The 18740-nt window shown below is 36.4% G+C and overlaps 1 protein-coding gene across 5 annotated transcripts in view; it reads right to left on the bottom strand.

The window, feature by feature from the left end:
• Positions 1-18740, bottom strand: part of esr2a (estrogen receptor 2a) — a 59236-nt gene that overhangs the window by 4914 nt on the left and 35582 nt on the right. For all 5 annotated transcript variants that reach the window (XM_087296339.1, XM_087296338.1, XM_087296340.1 and 2 more), the window contains 4 exon segments: positions 14148-14286; positions 8631-8764; positions 6625-6808; positions 2192-2419 (listed from right to left, as the gene is read on the bottom strand). In XM_087296339.1, coding sequence (XP_087152465.1) covers positions 2221-2419; positions 6625-6808; positions 8631-8764; positions 14148-14286 — 656 coding nt within the window. In that variant the 3' untranslated portion in view covers positions 2192-2220.

Genomic DNA, 18740 nt, shown 5'->3' with positions numbered 1-18740 from the left:
AACCATCATAGAAGTTTTTATGTTTCCACAGCAAATATAAAATCTATAAACTCCACAAACCATCAAATAATGCCCAATCAAGCCATTTGAATGGTTTCTAGTGTCAGACATACATACAAGTAGAAACCTTTATCATTAAAATTTCACACTTAGCGTGATAAACAAGCTTTATTATCAATCATCAGCTGTCGCAGAAGAGAGCCCTGAGCTCCCTCCAGATAGCTGGGCGAAAGGGGAGTTTGAGCTCAGGCAGATCTTGATGAACTCGCCTGACTTTTTTCTGGCCAATGACAGATAAATGGATGACTAAAAATAAATGTGTAGCTTACTAAGGCCCTGTTTACACTGTCAGGTCTTGGTGCCCATTTCCGGGGGGCATCTGTAGTAGGCTTGGGCGGTATTATGGTATACCGCGGGATCTAAAAATAGCAACGGTGTCAGTTTCAACACCGTTATACCGTCATAAAATATTAAATATCCTTTATTTAATGCCTACAAAAACGTATGTGTGGTTGTCATCACGGGACAGTGTGGAGGAGAGAGAGAGAGGGAGAGGAAGGGGGAGAGGGAGAGGTGACGTGACATGATGAGTCGCGCTCCAAAGTGTCCTGCAGTTTGGCAGTATTTCCGGTTTCGACTGAACAGAAGGGAGACGTGGTTAATATGAACGAGAGGTCTGCATTAGAGCTGAAGATCTTTGCCCGAACCCGGTGAGACTCGAAAAAATCCAAATCCCTGCATTAAAAACCATCCCTGCAAAGATGAAACAAATGATGACGAAGTAGTAAAAAAAGCGGATTTTGACGGCAGTCAAGCCAGTCACTAGCTCAGAAGGAGCGGTCATTCCAGCCGCCCAGGTATTTCGGCGATCGCTCATACACTGCGTATTACGGTAGAGCCCTTAACCGCAAGCTGACAGGTAAAAAGACGAGGCCACTCGCTACACTAAAACTGCTGTCTTGGAAAATTAAATGGATGTTCCTGACTGGTAGAAGATGAATAAACAATCCTACCCAAAACTTGCAAAATCAGCCAGATCAGAACTCTGCATCTCGACCTGTAGCAGCAGGAAAGGGTGTTCAGTATTGCTGGACGCACCATGAGTGCAAGTCTGTGCTAAAGCCAGTGGATTTAATAATGTTCCTCCACAAACAAACACACGTAGCCTAATCTTGGTGAGTAAAGGGTTTTTAAATTATAAATAAATATTAATTTAATTATATAATCATAATGTAGACAGAGTATACAGGCTAATGGTGGCATTATTCTATTAATATTAAGCTTCACCGCCGCCCTAATGCCAGATTGTGAAGAAAAATGAAGAAACAAATCTTGCACAGCCTTTATCTTAATTTTGTTATTGCCAAAATAGCCGTCATCAGTTAGAGTTTATTTTAATTTGATTTGTTAAGCAAGACTTTTTTTCATTGGTGTGTTGGCCAATTTAAAGGCTAAGTGTATGTACGCAGGCCTATCGAGTGCTGAGATGTTACGATGTTACAGCGAACTTATTTCTTTGTTTCAACTTCCAAGTAGCCTATAGTCTACGTTTGTAATGAATAAATTATTTTAAAACATGTAAATGACTCATTCTTGAAAAAATGCATTAGAGCTGTGTGCATGAGCACATTTGAATAATGTCGGGCTGTAAACGGGTTCGGGCTTTATAAAGCTGTCAATCAAAATGTACCTGTCGGACTCGGGACCTATCGGGTATAATTTTTATGGCCTGATTACAGCTCTCAGCATTCCCGAGGCTGTACCGCGGGAGCCGGCCAGATTTCTTACGGTGTGGGAGTAAATTTCTGAATAAATCGCGGGAGAGATGCGTGTGTGTTTGTGTGTGTGTGTGTGTTTGCGTAAGAGAGAGAGAGAGAGGTGCTGTGCGTCGCTTGGCGCTCGCTCTCTCTCTCTCTCTCTCTCTTTCTGACCTCGAGCCTCAGGTCGCATATATGGTATTTATTTTCTGAATGGTTTAGGCTCAAGCCAACAGTTTGGTGACGCTGTCTGAGCCTTACGTCATAATTTTTTTATTACGCCGGTAATACCGGATACCGGGGTAAAATATGGAGGCGGTTTGACGGTATCAAAATTTGGATACCGCCCAAGCCTAATCTGAAGTTGATTTATTTTCTTTTAAAACTTCAGTTCAACATCAGAATACCAACATTGAGTAAGATAAGAAGCAAACCTGTGTTCGTGTGACTGTGAGGGCCGTGTTTAGGGTCCGTGCTGTGAGCTGCAGGGAAAGGCCTCCTGGACACTCTTGTTGTCTTTGTGAGCAGCAGGGGCTCGAGGGCCGGAGTGAGACAAACGGGAGCTGTGCATGATGTGAGCGTCCAGCATCTCCAGGAGCAGGTCATACAGAGGAACCATCTTCTTCATCTTCATGCAGTGCAGGTGGTCCATGCCTTTGTTACTGCAGATAGGGTATACACAATCAGCGAGGGGTTTATCTAGATTGAAAACACTCATTTAACACAAACGGACTATTCAGAATAAAAAAAAAAACAGGTTTCTAGCTACTCGAGATGATACAGTATGTGTTCAGAATTGTGGGGTCATTTCAGAATTCTAAGACCACAGAAGGGTTAAGGTGTGCTTTTTAGTATCCGTTTCTGTGGTGACTTGCGACTTCAGGGTTCTTTTGGTATTCAGGGTTAACATACTCTGAGTTGACTGATCTTAATCCCAGGAGCGCTTTTGGAATACCTTGAGTAAATACCTTGGATACCTTGAGTATATAGGTTTAGTCAACCCAGAATTTAGGATTTAGCAGATTTTAAATTAATCTTGCTTTCTGGAATAAACAGCCGTCCAAATCAACTGCATGGGAATTTAAATAAACATTGTAAAACAAATTTTTTGAGTTTTGCATCCATAATTTGAGCAGATAAAGCAGTAAATGTTGCAGTCTTCAGAGAGATGACTGTGCATTAAGCACAAGTCGGGCCACAGGGTTCTTTGTCTGACTGAAAACACTGCATTATGCGCAGTCATGTCTGTGAAAAGTTGAATAAGTTCAGTATAATTTCTGTTTCCAAGGCCTCTGGAGATTGTGAAGCTCGAGATGATCAGATCTGAGACCTGTGAGGAGATGATACATTACCAACCTTACGAGAACTCTGAGGACAGCTCAATCACTTAAATATTACACAATTTGTTCTAAATTATTTTGTTGATCAGATGGCTTCATTGAAAATGTATCATATGCAAAAAATTATAAGCGAACCAGTGAAATGTTTTATTCTTTTTCAAATATTTCCCACATGATATTTAACAGAGCACAGAGATTTCCACAGTATTGTAATATTTCTTGGTTCTACTTTACACTCAAAAAAAATGTTTTTTTTACTGCTAGTTTAAACTACTTATTTAAAATGTGTTGAAAACACTATTCTTAAAGTTTTTTGGGACAACTTCATTGCTTTATGTTCAATCCACTTAAAAATTAACCTAATTGATTTCAAGAGTTCCTTTACTTATCCTCGAGCCCGGGGCTCCCTCCAGTTAAAAAGGTGAGAGGGGAGTTCGAGCTCAGGTAGGTCTCGAGAACTCCCCTGCCTGTCGCTGTGTGAGAAATGTAAATTAAGCTTATCTTGGGTGATAATTTGAGTTAGTCGATTGGCTATGGTGTATGTTTTTGGATGGTGAAAGGAAACCAGGGGAAACCCATGCGACCATAAGGGAGAACATAGAAACTCCGCACAGAAACGCCAACCGGCCTGATAGGAGGTTGGACCAGCAGTGTTCTTGCTGTGAGACGACAGTGCTGGCCAGCGTGTCGCTCTAACAAAAAAAAAAATAAAAGGGTTGAGAAGTAGGGGTGTAACGGGGGGGAAACATCAAGATGAAGATAACTGGAGTGAAAAACTCATTATTTATAATGCTTCCGTAATCATCTAATAGAGCAGATTACAGAGCTAATGAGGTGCCAGCCATGTTGATCATAAACACATGATCCTCTCGAAATTGGTTTATAAATAAACCACACTTATGTTGGGACAACATGGAGTTGTGTGAAAAAAGTGTACTTACTATGTAAATAGATTGTATTGCACAACACTTCTGATGCTCTTGAAGTGGTATAGAGGTAAGGTTAGGGACAGGCCTTGGTGTATCGGCAGGTATCAAGTTGTATTAAAGTATGGACTTGGTCAACAGTGTAATTCTAAATTAGCTTCTATATTGACTGGAATAACAGAAATTATTACAGTTGTATAATTTTTAAAAACAACAGTACAATGTAAAAACATGCATGTACTAAATCAGAGGTCGGGAACCTTTTTCAGCAAATAGCTTTTTCAGATTTCCTGGGCAAATGCATTTTTTTGAAGAGCCATGGGGTATAAATAATACAGGTTTGAACAAAACCTTTATTTGTGTCCATCCTCAACTCAAAAATAAACAAATATGAAGCATCACATGTTCAGCAAGTCTATGAATGAAGAAAGGACAATTTATTTACATTTCTGGTGAATAAAATCTTTTTTTTTTTGTGAAAAGCAACACAAAGTTACAGTTACTACAAAAAATAAATAATTATAATAATAAATAAAATCATACAGCAGTTTTAATTTTGGATAGTTTTAAAGAACAAAAATCATATTTTACTAATATTGAGAAAATAAAGGGCAAACAACTTTTTATGGTAACCAGAAATGTAATTGTTTCCAGTTCATTGGTGTTGCAATTCAAGTTTCACGTGCATTAGTTAAACTTCCTTTTTTTTGTAAACTGAGTTTTTATTAATTTTGCTATTAAAAAAACACAATAAAAATGGAATTTTAATAATATTTTAAATAAGAAAATTCTAGTTAGGATTATAGTTTTTTAAACTGTAAACTATTATTATTTTATTTATATATTATATTATTTGAAGAGAGACAGCTGAAGAGCAAAGACTGCAGAATACACAAGACATGTCACTCGTATAGTTTTGAATGGAGAAAAGTGTAACTCAATATGGCGAGTCAAGCCCCGCCTACTAGTACAGGAGCCAATCAGCGATCGCTAAAGACTGACGGAGAAGCTCGGACCAGACGTGTGCTTTTACAACAGTTTGGTGGTCAACAAACACACTGGAATCTCAGCGAATACTTGCTTCACAGACATAAGAAAAACATCCAGATAAAGCTTGAAAACTGGACTTTTAAATGAATCAAGTGCACTTCATGATAAAAGTTTTTTGTTTTGTAATCTGTAAGAAACGAACGCGAGGTACAGGCTGTCTTGTCAAACGCACATCCCATGACAGCAATTACTCAAACGGCCACAAACGCTTAAACAAAGAGTCGCTGTCATTTGAAGGAGATTCGCCATCAAGATCAAGTAGTGAATAACTTCAGAAGACCAGCGCAATCAGACAATCATTATCCAGAGGATGATAATGTGTGGAACAGCCATAAATGAGGTTGGTCTCCTGCAGCAGTTAAAATGTAGCCAAAGAGCATAGAGTCAAATGAAAATTCCAATAGAACAACAGCACGGATAAATAACGTTACACAGAATGAATTAAAATAATGAGATAAATATGAGTTAAAATATTACACAGATTATTACATCCCCATTGAAAAGCAACATTTTAAATAATATCTCAATGAAACGAAAACAACTTCCAAAATGCTGACTAGACTCATTTTAATATATCCCTTTAACTTATGACATGAAACAAAATAATAATAACAAAAAACCTAAATTACAATTTTTGTTTTGTTTTACGTAATATAGGGTGATGCAAAAATGAGTACACCACCCATCAAAACCTACTTTATCCAGTAGTTTATATGGCCTCCGTGATTTTTAATGACAGCAGCAAGACTTCTAGGCATGGAACTATTGAATATAGCATGAAACTATTAAAGTAATTGAAAGTAATTTTACCTAAAAGTGACAGTTTCAAGAAAATAAGTATAGTTAAAATATAAACATTAATCTGTAAAATAAACTATTAAAAGTGCTGATGATTGTTATGGTAAGTGCTGTATTGTCGTCTTTAAGGTTGTATTTCAGCTTTAATGCGCTTTTAAAATAAATAAATAAAAAAAGCAGCTACTTGCCACTGCGGCAGCGTTAAGATGCAATGGACGGCCGATTGATTTCACTCCAAAATGGCATAATCGCGGGGCTGTTGCTGTTGCAATGGAACGTTCTATTGAGCGTCACCTCTTGGTGATTCTAAGGTCTTTGGCCTTGCCCAATTCCTAAGATAGACGTAATCTGACAATTTAACAAAAACAAACAGGAAGTACATTTTCAGATTTCAATTTTAGATTAGAAGGGGAAACTATTTTGTTTCTTAATGACATGCACAGAAGAATTAATCACAAACCTAGCAATGTAAGCTAACAAAAACATGGTTAGCTTTGATTTCTTGGGGACTTTTACCAGCAGGTGTGAAATATTTTTAAAAGAACTCAAATTTAACAGCAGGGCTAATTATTTTGCCTTCCAGTGTGCATGGATGCTTCTTATTTAAAAGTACACTATGTATAACTGCCGATGTAATATGCTTGACCGTTGTACTGTGCACCTTAACTTTTGAATGAACGTGCACATGTTGTAAAGCAGCTTTGAAATGATCATTACCCTAAAAAAACCTGAATTGAATTGAACATGGAGTACCTGACGTGGCGTATGTGTGAGAGCAGCATGAGCAGATGGGCAAGTCTGGTGGAGCGCTGCTGGAAGCTAAGGCCGGTCTTCGAGATGGCCCAAACCAGAGCGTCAGTCACCGAGTCCAGCAGACACAGCAGCTTGGAGCGGCTCTGCAGATCTTCTCCTCCCTCAGACGAGCCCAGACACATGTCTACAATCACACACACAGTAAAGCCACATTCACAGCCATTCCATACCCAAACAAACATCCAACCCGCAGAATATACCATTCCAAAATGACACGGCACATCTGGAGGCCTCAAACAAGTGACACTGAGGAGACAGAGTGAAGGCAGATGTTTAGGGGTGAGGATGAGGAGATAAAGAACCAAGACGAGACACATCAAAAGTTCAGAGCAATCAGAGCAGAGAGAAATATTGGTTTCTTCTGACAGGAGACACTAAGCAGGTTCTGTCTGTTACTTAGAAGCCATTGCTACAGTATGAAATGGATAGCTGGTTTGACATGGTGGCGAGCTCCTCAAAGCAGGCATGTTGTGTCCATTAAGATTTTACAGTGTGTGAGCGTTTTTCTTGCTTGGCCTCGCCAAAAACTCACTTCGGTTCAAGCAAGGACAGCTATAACCTTCTGAGTGCTCTTTATTATGACTGTATGGAGGGTCAGACATGTGTTTGGCCTTATGATGCTGAAGAGAACAGGAAGTGAAACGGTGTGAGATCGGTGAACAGCTGGAGTCAAACACTGCTATATGGCAAGTATAAGTGATCATTTATGATATGCAGACACAAAGAACAGAACATGTTTATTGCCGAAATGCCATTCACTATACTGCATCCTTGACATTTGCTTAATTTTGTATGCAGTTTTGCCACTTGAAATATTAAAAGAAAAAGCTCTCACTTATCAAATTAAATTCAAAAAGTTTAAAAATAGTGAAAACAATACATCTCATTTTCATTTATGAGAAATAAAGTGTTAATTTAATAAATAAATGAATAAATGTTTATTATATGTTTAAATTTTTTTTTAATTTTGATAAGGTTTGGAATTGTGTTATTCTGCTATTGTTTGATTATTCTAGATTGGATTGAATAAAGGCTGACTTTTTTCCCAAGAGATCACTACTCGTCAATTGAGGATCAGATCCTTCTCATGTGTTACTTTTCTACTTTTTCTTGATTATTCTGATGTTCAAAAAAAATTATGGGCAACAAAAAAGCATTCTCTCTTCTGGTTTTACTGTAATCATTGTGCATAAAGATTAAAAAGTATTCAAATTCATTATAGTATTAGGTATTTATTAAGTATTAAATATTATGCTTTTTATTTATAAAAGGCATTTATCAAATTAAATATAAAAAAAGTTTCTTTAAAAGTTTAAAATGCTTAAAATAATCCAACTTGTAAAAACAGTATGTGTAATTTTTTAAGTATTATTTATTATTTTGATAACTATTATTTAGTATTATTTGAGTATTATTTTAAGATTTTAAAATTTTAAAATGTTATAAATAATATGTATTTTAGACTAATAAGGGTCTAGAAATAAATAGACATTTGTGAAATCTACAGATCTCTACCCGTCAATTCATAACCAAATCCTTACCATATATATATGGGTATATGGGTTTGGGAACAAATGAATCACTGGACGATTCTTACCGGAGTCTCTGGAATAATTAGGTAAAAATAAATGCAGATTATGAGACCATGAAAGTGTTTTTTGACCTTGCATGCATATTAGACTGTTGTTGGAGACCCTTACAACCAAGATATGATCCTATTTCATGTATAATATGAGCTCTTTAATTTTATAAACGTATCAAAAATCAGAATGTCAATGCTAAAGTCTTCATTTACACTTTGCTTCATTTCACTGCGGACAAATGTATTTTTCTGTACTGTTGTTGTACTGTATGTAGAGGCTCAACTAAAAAAAATACCCAATAATTTATCTACAAAAATAGAGACGCATATGCTTCATAAACTCTACAATAAGAAGAGCACTTACTGGAGTTCAGGAGGATCATGGCTTTGAGACACACGTACTCTTCTCTCTGTAACTTCAACTCTCTGAATCTGGACGTGGCTGCCAGCAGCATATCAAAGATCTCCACCAACCCCTGCACACAGCTGCTTTCATCCCTGCCAAACACACACACGCACACACACACACATTTTCAGCCTAACAAATTAGCTTCACCTCATCAGAAACAAGAGAGCAGGCCTTCATCTCAAGCTCACCCTATTCCAAACCTGGCACCTGCTGACAGCATCAATGGTCATTTTAGCACAAAGTGTCGATGGAAAAAAGCGTACTAGAGCTTTTTGGGACGCCAAGAGGTGCTACAATTGGAGCTGCGACAGTGAATGTGACCTGGACAGTCACTAACACTTCATTAAAACTTGTGAGGACAGATAGAAAAAAGATAGAGTTACTTGTATTTAGCTTTAAACAAGACTTGTTCGCAACATTAACACTAGAGGTTAGAAATAATTGAGTGGATGTACTTCATTACTGTGAGCCTCAGGAGTGTCCCGTTTACACTAAGAAACAAAATACTGTGTCTAGATGTTACCATAACTATATTGACATCCACATCTATGTTCTGTTTAAATAGTTTTAGTGTTTTCTATAGAATAAAAGTCAATCAGGATTGGTTGTCAAAATAAATTCATTCAATGGATTTTAATTGGTGGTAAATAATAAATAAATTTTATAGTTTCTGATTGACTGTCAAGAAAAAAAGTAGGTTATGTAGATTCTGATTGGCCATTAAGAAAATGTTGTTCTGTAAGATTCTGGTTGGCTGACAGAAAAAAAGCAGATTCTAATTGGCTGCCAGAAAAAAAATAGATACTGATTGGCCATTAAGAAAATTAAATTCTAAAAGATTCTGATTGTCTGACAGGACAATTAACTTCTGTAGATTCTGATTGGCCATCAAGGTAATTTTATTCTCTAAGATTTTGATTGGCTGTCAGAAAAAAAAACTAGATTGTCAGGAAAAATTGCTTCTGTAGATTCTGATTGGCCATTAAGAAATAAGTTGTATAAGATTCTGACTGGTTGTCAGAAAAAAAAGATAAGATACTGATTGGTTGTCAGGAAAATAACTACTGTAGATTCTGATTGGCCATCAAGAAAACTATATTCGGTAGATTGTGATTGTCTCTCAGAAAATGTTGATTCTGTAGATTCTGATTGACCATCAAGAAAATTTAATTCCAGGAGATTCTAATTGGCTGTGAAGAAAATTCGCTTCTTTAGATTCTGATTGGCCATCAAGAATTTTATTCTATAAGATTCTGATTGGCTGTTAGAAAAAATAACAGATTCGAATTGTCCATTGAAAAAAATTCAATTCTATAAGATTCTGATTGGCTGTCATTAAAATTAGCTTCTGTAGATTCTGATTGGCCATCAAGAAAATTAAATTCCATTAGAATCTGATTGGCTGTCAAGAAAAGTTTATATTACAAGATTCCGATTGGCTGTCAGAAAAAAGAAGATTCTGATTGGCTGCCAGAAAAAAATGTATTTTGATTAACCACAAAAAAAATTAAATTCTATAAGATTCTGATTGGGGGCAATCGGTGCCGCAGTAGGTAGTGCTGTCACCTCACAGCAAGAAGGTTGTTGGTTCGAGCCTCAGCTGGGTAAGTTGGTATTTCTGTGTGGAGTTTGCATGTTCTCTCTGTGTTCGCGTGGGTTTCCTCCGGGTGTTCCGGTTTCCCCAACAAGTCCAAAGACATGCGGTACAGGTGAATTAGGTAGGCTAAATTGTCTGTAGCGTATGTGTGTGTGAATGAGTGTGTATGGCTGTTTCCCAGTGATGGGTTGCGGCTGGAAGGACATTCACTGCATAAAACATATGCTGGATAAGTTGGCGGTTTATTCCGCTGTGGCGACCCCGGATTAAAAAAAGTGACTAAGCCAGAAAAAAAATGAATGAATGAAGATTCTGATTTGCTGTGTTTAAAATTAGCTTCTGTGGATTCTGATTGGCCATCAAGAAAACTAAATTCCACAAGATTCTGATTGGCTGTCAGGAAAAGAGTTTCTGTAGATTGGCCATTAAGCTAAGTAGATCTGAATTAATGGTCAGTAATAAAAATAATTCTCCCTAATCTAAGTGGTAAAATAGTACATTTCATCTTTGGTGTGATTTTTTTAATCATATTGTATGATTCTGAAAGTGTCTTGACAGTGAGTGTTGAATATAATTAAACATTAGATCTATAACAAAACCACAATTTATTTTCTTATCTTATTACCCTAATTATATTATAATTAATTAAAATTATATTATATTATAATTAAATTATATGAACATCCAAGTGACAGTATGCTACCCTTCTATATACTGTATATTTTTAAAGTGTTTTGCCATCTTCTGATTATTTTTATTATGTTTTTATGATCTAAAATGAATTATTAATCACAAACCGTTTGGTTTTGTTGTAAATTGCTGACAGTATTTTTACAGCCAAAAGAGACTTTTAACTGGCACTGAATCTCTACTGTTATTGTTACAGCTATGGTCCTTGGTGTAAAGAAGCCGTAATTTATAGGAAATTTGTACTTGTGTCAACCAATATTTAGAGTAATTAATAGCAGCTGTACTGTAGTCACAAAGGCGACACGCACTCTTTTCTGGCACGTTTTTGATGTTTACAAGTTAAACTCAGGGATCCTTTTAGCAATGATACAGCAAATTCCTCATCCAAAACTCAGCCCATGAAAATCCAGTAAAAGTCTGGCAGCAGATCAGGTGCTGAGCATATTTACAGCAAACTGGAGAGCTTTGGAAGTGGAGTCCAGTATAAAGTCTGTGGAGGCCCTATATTTTTTCTCACATTACGACATGGGCACAGCATGTCAGAGGGTACAAAGGGCATCAGAGTAGAGCAAGCATGTTAACAGAACAGAATCGGTTCCTGTCTTCTCACAGTTGTACTGGCAGCTCTCTTTCACACATCTGGCCAAACCGCTCAATTACTTTGACAGCTGTATTCTTGAGATGTTCTGCTATATTCTACACAAGCGCAACTGTTCTGAATAAATGGGGAAAGGAAAAACTCTAGTTTGAAACATATGATCCAATTTGTTAGAAACAAAGTTTTATTGACGTTTGTTTTTTGATGCTGTTTTATTGATTTATATTTAAATCCAATGACATACTAATTAAAAGGAATAATAGGAATTAAAATTCAATATAAACATTATCTTATAAATTAATAAACCTAAAAAAAGTATGGTTGTTATAGCTAAATGCATAAACAGTGAGTGTGTAAATCATTATTGGGGTGCACAGATCTCATATGCCCTATCATGCACCTAGCACAATAAGGAGCAAGACGTGCTGTGTTTGATATGTTGGTATTTACAGACCAGTGCAACAGTAATTTTTATGTTTTGTGCCTCATTTTTTAATTAGCAAAACCGTTTGCACCACTTTGTGGAATCATGGCTGTTCCACTCTGAAAAGGAGGTGTGCTAAGGCGAATTGTTAGCGCGTTGCTATTTTGAGAAACTGAAATAGATCATGCCATTGACCAACTATCCGAGCACAGAGCGCGTTACTTATGTGCCTTTGCAAGTCCAAATGCTTACGCATTGCTTAACACAAACAGGATGCAGAGCAACACACAAAAATCTTTACATATGAAGAAAAAAAAATTAAGATTTAAATATTCCACATAATTATAAAACCACTACCTCCATTTTTATTAGCAGTATTATTTATTATATGCATATTTATATTTGTTTTAATAAAATAAGTTTAGATTTGTCTGCCTGTCGGGTTTTGGAGATGTATGCATCACTATATGGGGCATAAGAATAGAATGCGTGTTTGGATATAACTCAGTTTTTCGACCACACTTCATTATTCTTTGCTCATTTATTCGTTTGCTAGAAATCAGAAATGAATTTAGAAATAGTTTTGAAACAAATCTTTGTGCTTAACAAATGAAATTAAATTTGTAGACTAATGGATGTCTTCATTGGTGCGTACAACATCGTTTCCTTATCAACAAAAGTAAAGGAGTAAAGTAAAAAGTAAAGAGAAATTACAGAGTTCGAATGGAGGAGGCTCATTCTTTATCCTCGCGCTGCACATGGTCTGTTTAACTGTTTTCTCACTAGTGAAGCGTTCAGTTTTTCCACTTACAAAGTATGCCATGTAAATAGCAAATGCGCCATGGTGCGATGAAACTGACTCTTAAAGGGATTGTAAGAGAAGATTCTGATTTGTTTAATGCACACTTAATTCTCAAAACACACCCATAACTCATTAAGAGAATAAGCACAACTCTGTTAGACCATGCGCCAGGACGCCAGCTGTATTTTTCTGTCCTTAAAATAGCAAAAAAGTGGATTTAGACTTGCCCTTAATGCTTTTGCGCCCTGCACTTTAGACTTTGTGCCTAAATCGTTAAAACAGAGCCCTTAATCTTTTTATCCGAGAATTATTTTACAGACAAAAGTTGTCAAATATAGGTAATATGTTTTAAATTAAGTTTTAAAAAAAAAGTTTATGCTTTTGTAAATATATATATTTGTGCAAAAGTCTTGGGCCACCACCAACTGGTACTCTAGGCAAACGACAACCAAGTCGCATGATGATGTTGCAGATGAAAGTGTGGACCGGAGTGTGGAGTGTGCGAACATCCACCACTGTTTGGAAGCCTTTTTCACAAATCTATCTATCTAAAAGGTATGGAGCAAGTGCAGGATCATTACTTTTGACTATACTTTTAACAAACAAACAGAAATTATGAAAAATATGTACACAATATTCAGAACAAAATTACTTTTGGAATCAAAATGCTAGCATCAAAAGTATGTTTGAAGTGACCTCTATTCCAACAGTTTGTTGAGTCTTTTGTTGAATTATGTGCTATTTAATAGCAAGTATCTTTAAGCATTTTGAAGAGTTCTTCCTTAGATTTAGCATGTTCTATATATATTTTTTTTTTTCTCCAGGTGAATCTCATACTGCCTACAATATAGCCTAAACGCTATATAATATTCAGCTCTGGTCTCTGTAAAGGCCATTTCATGACTTTCTTTGTTTCATCAGCTGTTTTTTTCTCTAAATGCAATTTCATTATATTAGCAGTGTGTTCGGGATCATTGTTATGCTAAAAAAAAAACACTATTACAAATTAGTTGCTTTCTAGTAGGAATTACATGACAAATTAAAACCTGTAGCTTTCACAATACCATCAATTCAAAGAATATTAACAACAGCTCTGGCAGAAATACAGATCAAACCATTGTATTCATTTGTATATGTGAACTGCTAACTTTGACTAACCATGGCTAAAACGACATTTAAGACATGTCCTCAAATCACCTATACAGTACACAATTTCATACCACCCTGGCACACTGTATAACCAGACATCTGCATAAAACCAGTGACCAAAAGAACCGTTTATGAATAAACGTATCCAAGCACGTGCCTGTTCATAAATTAGCCATCAGCACAGATAAACACAATTAATTGGCACTAGTTACCTGCTGAGACAGAGGTCTGGAGAGAAAATGAGCTTTCCAGGGTGATTAACGGAGCGCCACATCAATCCCAGCATAAGCACCTCTAACCAGCAGCACTCCAACAAATGCACCTGATCGAAAAGACTGAGCTCCACAAAACCTGTGGAGAGGAAGAAGCTGTCGTTACTGGCTGCACACACTTCCAAAAAGAAGAAGAAAAAAACTGCTTCAGTCAGTTACCTGCACAACAAACTCAGAACTTGAGGATAATTGGGCAGGTAAAATTCATTTCTGCAAGCAGAGCTGCTTTCAATTAAAAATATAAGACTCTCAGATCTGAAATAACTAAAAAGAAGAGTCTGAAGAAAGTTTGTTGATGTTCTGAGAATAAACAAACTGCTCGTGTTCAGAATAAGGACACAGTAATTCATTAATCAAAGACATTAATTAAAGTGATTATCTGAACAATAAAACTGAAGATATTGACTGTAATAACACTCATTTTGGGGGGTCTAAAATTCACATTTTAGACCGATACATCATTTGCCAGTGAATCGCTAATAGATTTGAAAAACAATGCAATCCACTAATGTTGGCACCTTTGATAATGATGAGCAAAAAAGGCTGGGAAAGCTCTTTTTATTTTATTTTATATATATATATATATTTTTTTTTTAATCATTAACAAAAAATGAAGATGATTGAGTTTGATTTGAATGTTAGTAGAGGCTTTTTTTTTCTTAAAAATCATCCAAACAATTGGTGGGTGTTGATGTAGTGGACATCATGTACTTTTGACCAAATCATTTCTGCAATTCTTCATCTGTGATTCTTTCAGATTGCCACTCAAAAACCAGTGTGCTGGAACAAGCCCGACACAAGACAAACACTTTGAGCCACTTCCCATTTTGTGAAGGTCAAAAACCTTATGCTAAATCCCATTGTGATGATAAATGACTGAGTGTGTTTGGCCAGAGCATTTGCTTTCCCTTTGTCTTTAAATCTGTGCCTGATAGCTGTAAACTGCTGCCTCTGAAGTTCAACGATTTCTTGAGTGACAATGTACATTTACAGTAATACACAATGTGCATTTAAACATGGGAAATGTACTTCAAAACTATTTTGCACATGTGAGTTCCAGTGGTGTAAGCCACAAATTACAAATACTTAAAGTACGGAAATAGAAAAGTTTTTTAAGGTTATTTACTAAGTATTTTTAAAAGTGTGTTTCTTTGAGTACATTTCTTAGTGCTGTATTGGTACTTTTACTACTTTTTTTTTCATTCAATCTGCAGTCACTACTTTATTTTTACTTGTCAATGGTGATTGGCTGAGTAGAAAAATCAATCCTGTGATTCATGTCCAATCAAATCGCACGCTGAAAATAAATTGCATCATATTGAACAACCTCAAGACATGGGTCCTTTATAAATGCAGCAAACCTTTTGGAAGTTTTAAAAGTGTCCAAGAAGATGTCCAAAATCTTTACATGCAATGATCGAAAGACTGTACGACTGCATTTTACTGATGAAAAGATAACAGCTGTTTACTGTATGATGACTGACATCAACAAATGGCCTTAAACAATAATTAAATGCCATACAGAATGTTATGTTTTTACTCACACACACACAAATTGCAGGTAAAAACCAAACGGCAACCCCCAGCTTTCCCTTGTGATGCTAATACGAAGTAACTGAAACTGCAAGTCATTAAAATTCCGCTAGGCCTCGCTGCATAATAGGGCTAATAACTATTTACACCACTATTAAAATGGCCAACTTTACAGCAGAAGAGCAGGTGTTCACATACTGGAACAAAGAAAGATTTTGGTTTAAATATGTAATATTACCCTTCATGACAACTGTGAGGGGGTGATTTTTTTTTATAACTCATCTGTTTTGTTCATATTAAGTTATATTAAGTCTGCATAATTAAGGGTGTGGCCACTTAAGTGAGAGCTATGTCTCGCTGGTCGATGTCACTTCACCTCAGCTGATTCCAGCTGATTAGCTGCTGATCTCGGCATATACATCATATTTTTGTTTTGCTTTATGTGGCTTTAGACATTCAATTGCCTTTTGGGATTATTTCCTACAATTATCAGATAATATGGCATGCTGTGTGCACTTAATTGTGCAATTATATACTTATATACCATATCTATAATTGTATTTGTTTTACTCAAGATAATTAATCATTTATATATTTTATGAGACCTGTAATCCACACCAGAATCTGACAGACTAATTAACTCTGGGCTCTAGAACAGACATCTGAAACATTGTCATACAGTGTTAGGCCTGGATTTCATAAGTAGCCTTGCATTTACTAACACAGACTATATTTGAAGTGTTTGAAAGTAATTTGCGTTTTCCTCCCGTAGAAAAACATCATAAAGAACAATGTTTAGTGGCTCAATGTATTACAACAGTGTTTTTAAAAGTCTAAACACTTTATTTATATAGTATACAACCAAGAACATGTGGTCAGATCACAAAAGAGTTACAGGTAATGAAGTATTAAGAGTTTCTCCCAAAGAAAAGCCAGTCTAAGCAAAATGCTAGCAGGTGTCTGTAGCTCTGCTCACATTCCGCCCCTTTGCCCTTGTTTGGTGTCCTCCGGTTGGTGTGATGATGCACAAACAAAATTGCGCCGGTTGGCCGTGCCTACATGTAGCTTATTTTGCATTCTTCAGAAACATAAGGGTGACGTCACGGATACTACGTCCATATCTTTTACTGTCTATGATGTAAACGCATCATCCTTTCACAGTGTAATACATACATCATAAGTATATAAGACTTATAAAGTATTTAAGAACTGAAGGAAACAATAAATCATTTTATTTCGTTAGGCTCTATTTCAGAGGTTGCCACAGTCGAATAAACCACTAACTATTCCAGCATATGTTTTACACAGGATATGTTTTCCAGCCGCAACCCAGTATAGGGAAACACCCTTCCACACTCATTCACACATAAACACTTACACTGCGGACAATTTAGCTTACCCAGTTCACCTATAGTGCATGTCTTTGGACTGTGGGGGAAACCGAAGCACCTGGTGGAAACCCATGTGAACACAAGGAGAACATGCAAACTCCACACAGAAATGTCAACTGACCCAGCCAGGACTCAAATCAGCAACTTTCTTGCTGTGAGGTGACAGTGCTAACTACTAAGCCACCGTGCCGCCCATACAATAAATAAAAACTATGAAACATGTTTTTTACTGCCTGAAAATAATAACCAAAAAATGTACAAGCAACCGCAAAGTCTTTAGTGTAAATGTAAAAGTTCTGTGAGTAAACACAAATAACTTATAAATACATGAAAATAGAATGTGACGAAAAATATGTTTCACAAAATCCTTTCAGGGGCTCATTTTAAACACACTTATACTTTAAACATCAGAGCTCACTTTAATTCAGAAAATATATTTAATCCATCCACAATATAAATAGTTCTTTAGGGTTTAATATATACTGTAGGTCTATCCGCAGTCCAGAAACCTGAAGGAGAATTAGCACTGTTGGAGCCACAAATTCTCTCAGGCATTTCTAATGTGTATTTTAAAATAGTGAGATCTGATTTATGGGTTTAATAATGTCCAGGGTGAACATTACTCGAGTTACCCGATGGTCAGATGGAATATGAAACCACTGTTTGCTTTAAAAACACAAGCTGCTAACATGAGGATTTCAATGATTGTCAGATGAATTTCTCATTATTCATGTCCTGTAGCACAAAATCACATCTTTTATCCGGAAACTCTTTTTAATCTGAACCCATCAGAAAAGTTCAGAATGAAGCAGAAGCATTTCTCCCTGCATGACTTTAAGTACAAAGCAGCATCAGTATATCAATGAAAAATATAAAACTATTAAATACCTCCAAGAGTCTAATGCGAGGTTCACAAAACTACTCTCGAGAGTAGGGTTGCCAGGTTTTCAAAACAAAAACGTCCAATGGCTATTCAAAACTAGCCCAATGAGATGAAAACTCAAAATACACCACTGCCCATCTAGAAAACAGATTTTGAATCACGGTATATTTTAATAACTGTCTTTGCTTTAAAATAATTGTAGACGTGGATGCCAGTTGTAAAAGCAACAAATAATAACTTGACTTCTAGTTGCTCAATTGAAAAAGTGTCAGAAGGTAGATTATTCTGATGAATCTTCAGTTGAACTGCATCTCAATCATCACAATACTGCAGAAGACCTTTTGGAACTTGCATGGACCCAAGATTCTCTCAGAAATCAGTCAAGTTTGGTAAAGGAAAAATCATGGTTTGGGGTTACACTCAGTATGGGGGCGTGCAAGAGATCGGATGGAAGAACGGATGGAAACATCAACAACCTGAAGTATCAAGACATTTGTGCTGCCCATTACATTGTAAACCACAGGAGAGGGCAAATTCTCCAGCAGGATAGCGCTCCTTCTCATACTTCAGCCTCCACATCAAAGTTCCTGAAAGCAAAGACAGTCAAGGTGCTCCAGGATTGGCCAGCCCGTTTACCAGAGATGAACATTATTGAGCATGTGTGGGGTAAAATGAAGGAGAAGGCATTGAAAATGAATCCAAAGAATCTTGATGAACTCTGCAGTC

The sequence above is a fragment of the Danio rerio genome, chromosome 20, assembly GCF_052040795.2.
Source record: "Danio rerio strain M-AB ecotype USA chromosome 20, GRCz13ab, whole genome shotgun sequence".
Classification (NCBI taxonomy): Eukaryota; Metazoa; Chordata; class Actinopteri; order Cypriniformes; family Danionidae; genus Danio; species Danio rerio.
The sequence above is the reverse complement of the archived record's forward strand: the minus strand, read 5'-3'. Positions and strand labels throughout refer to the sequence as shown.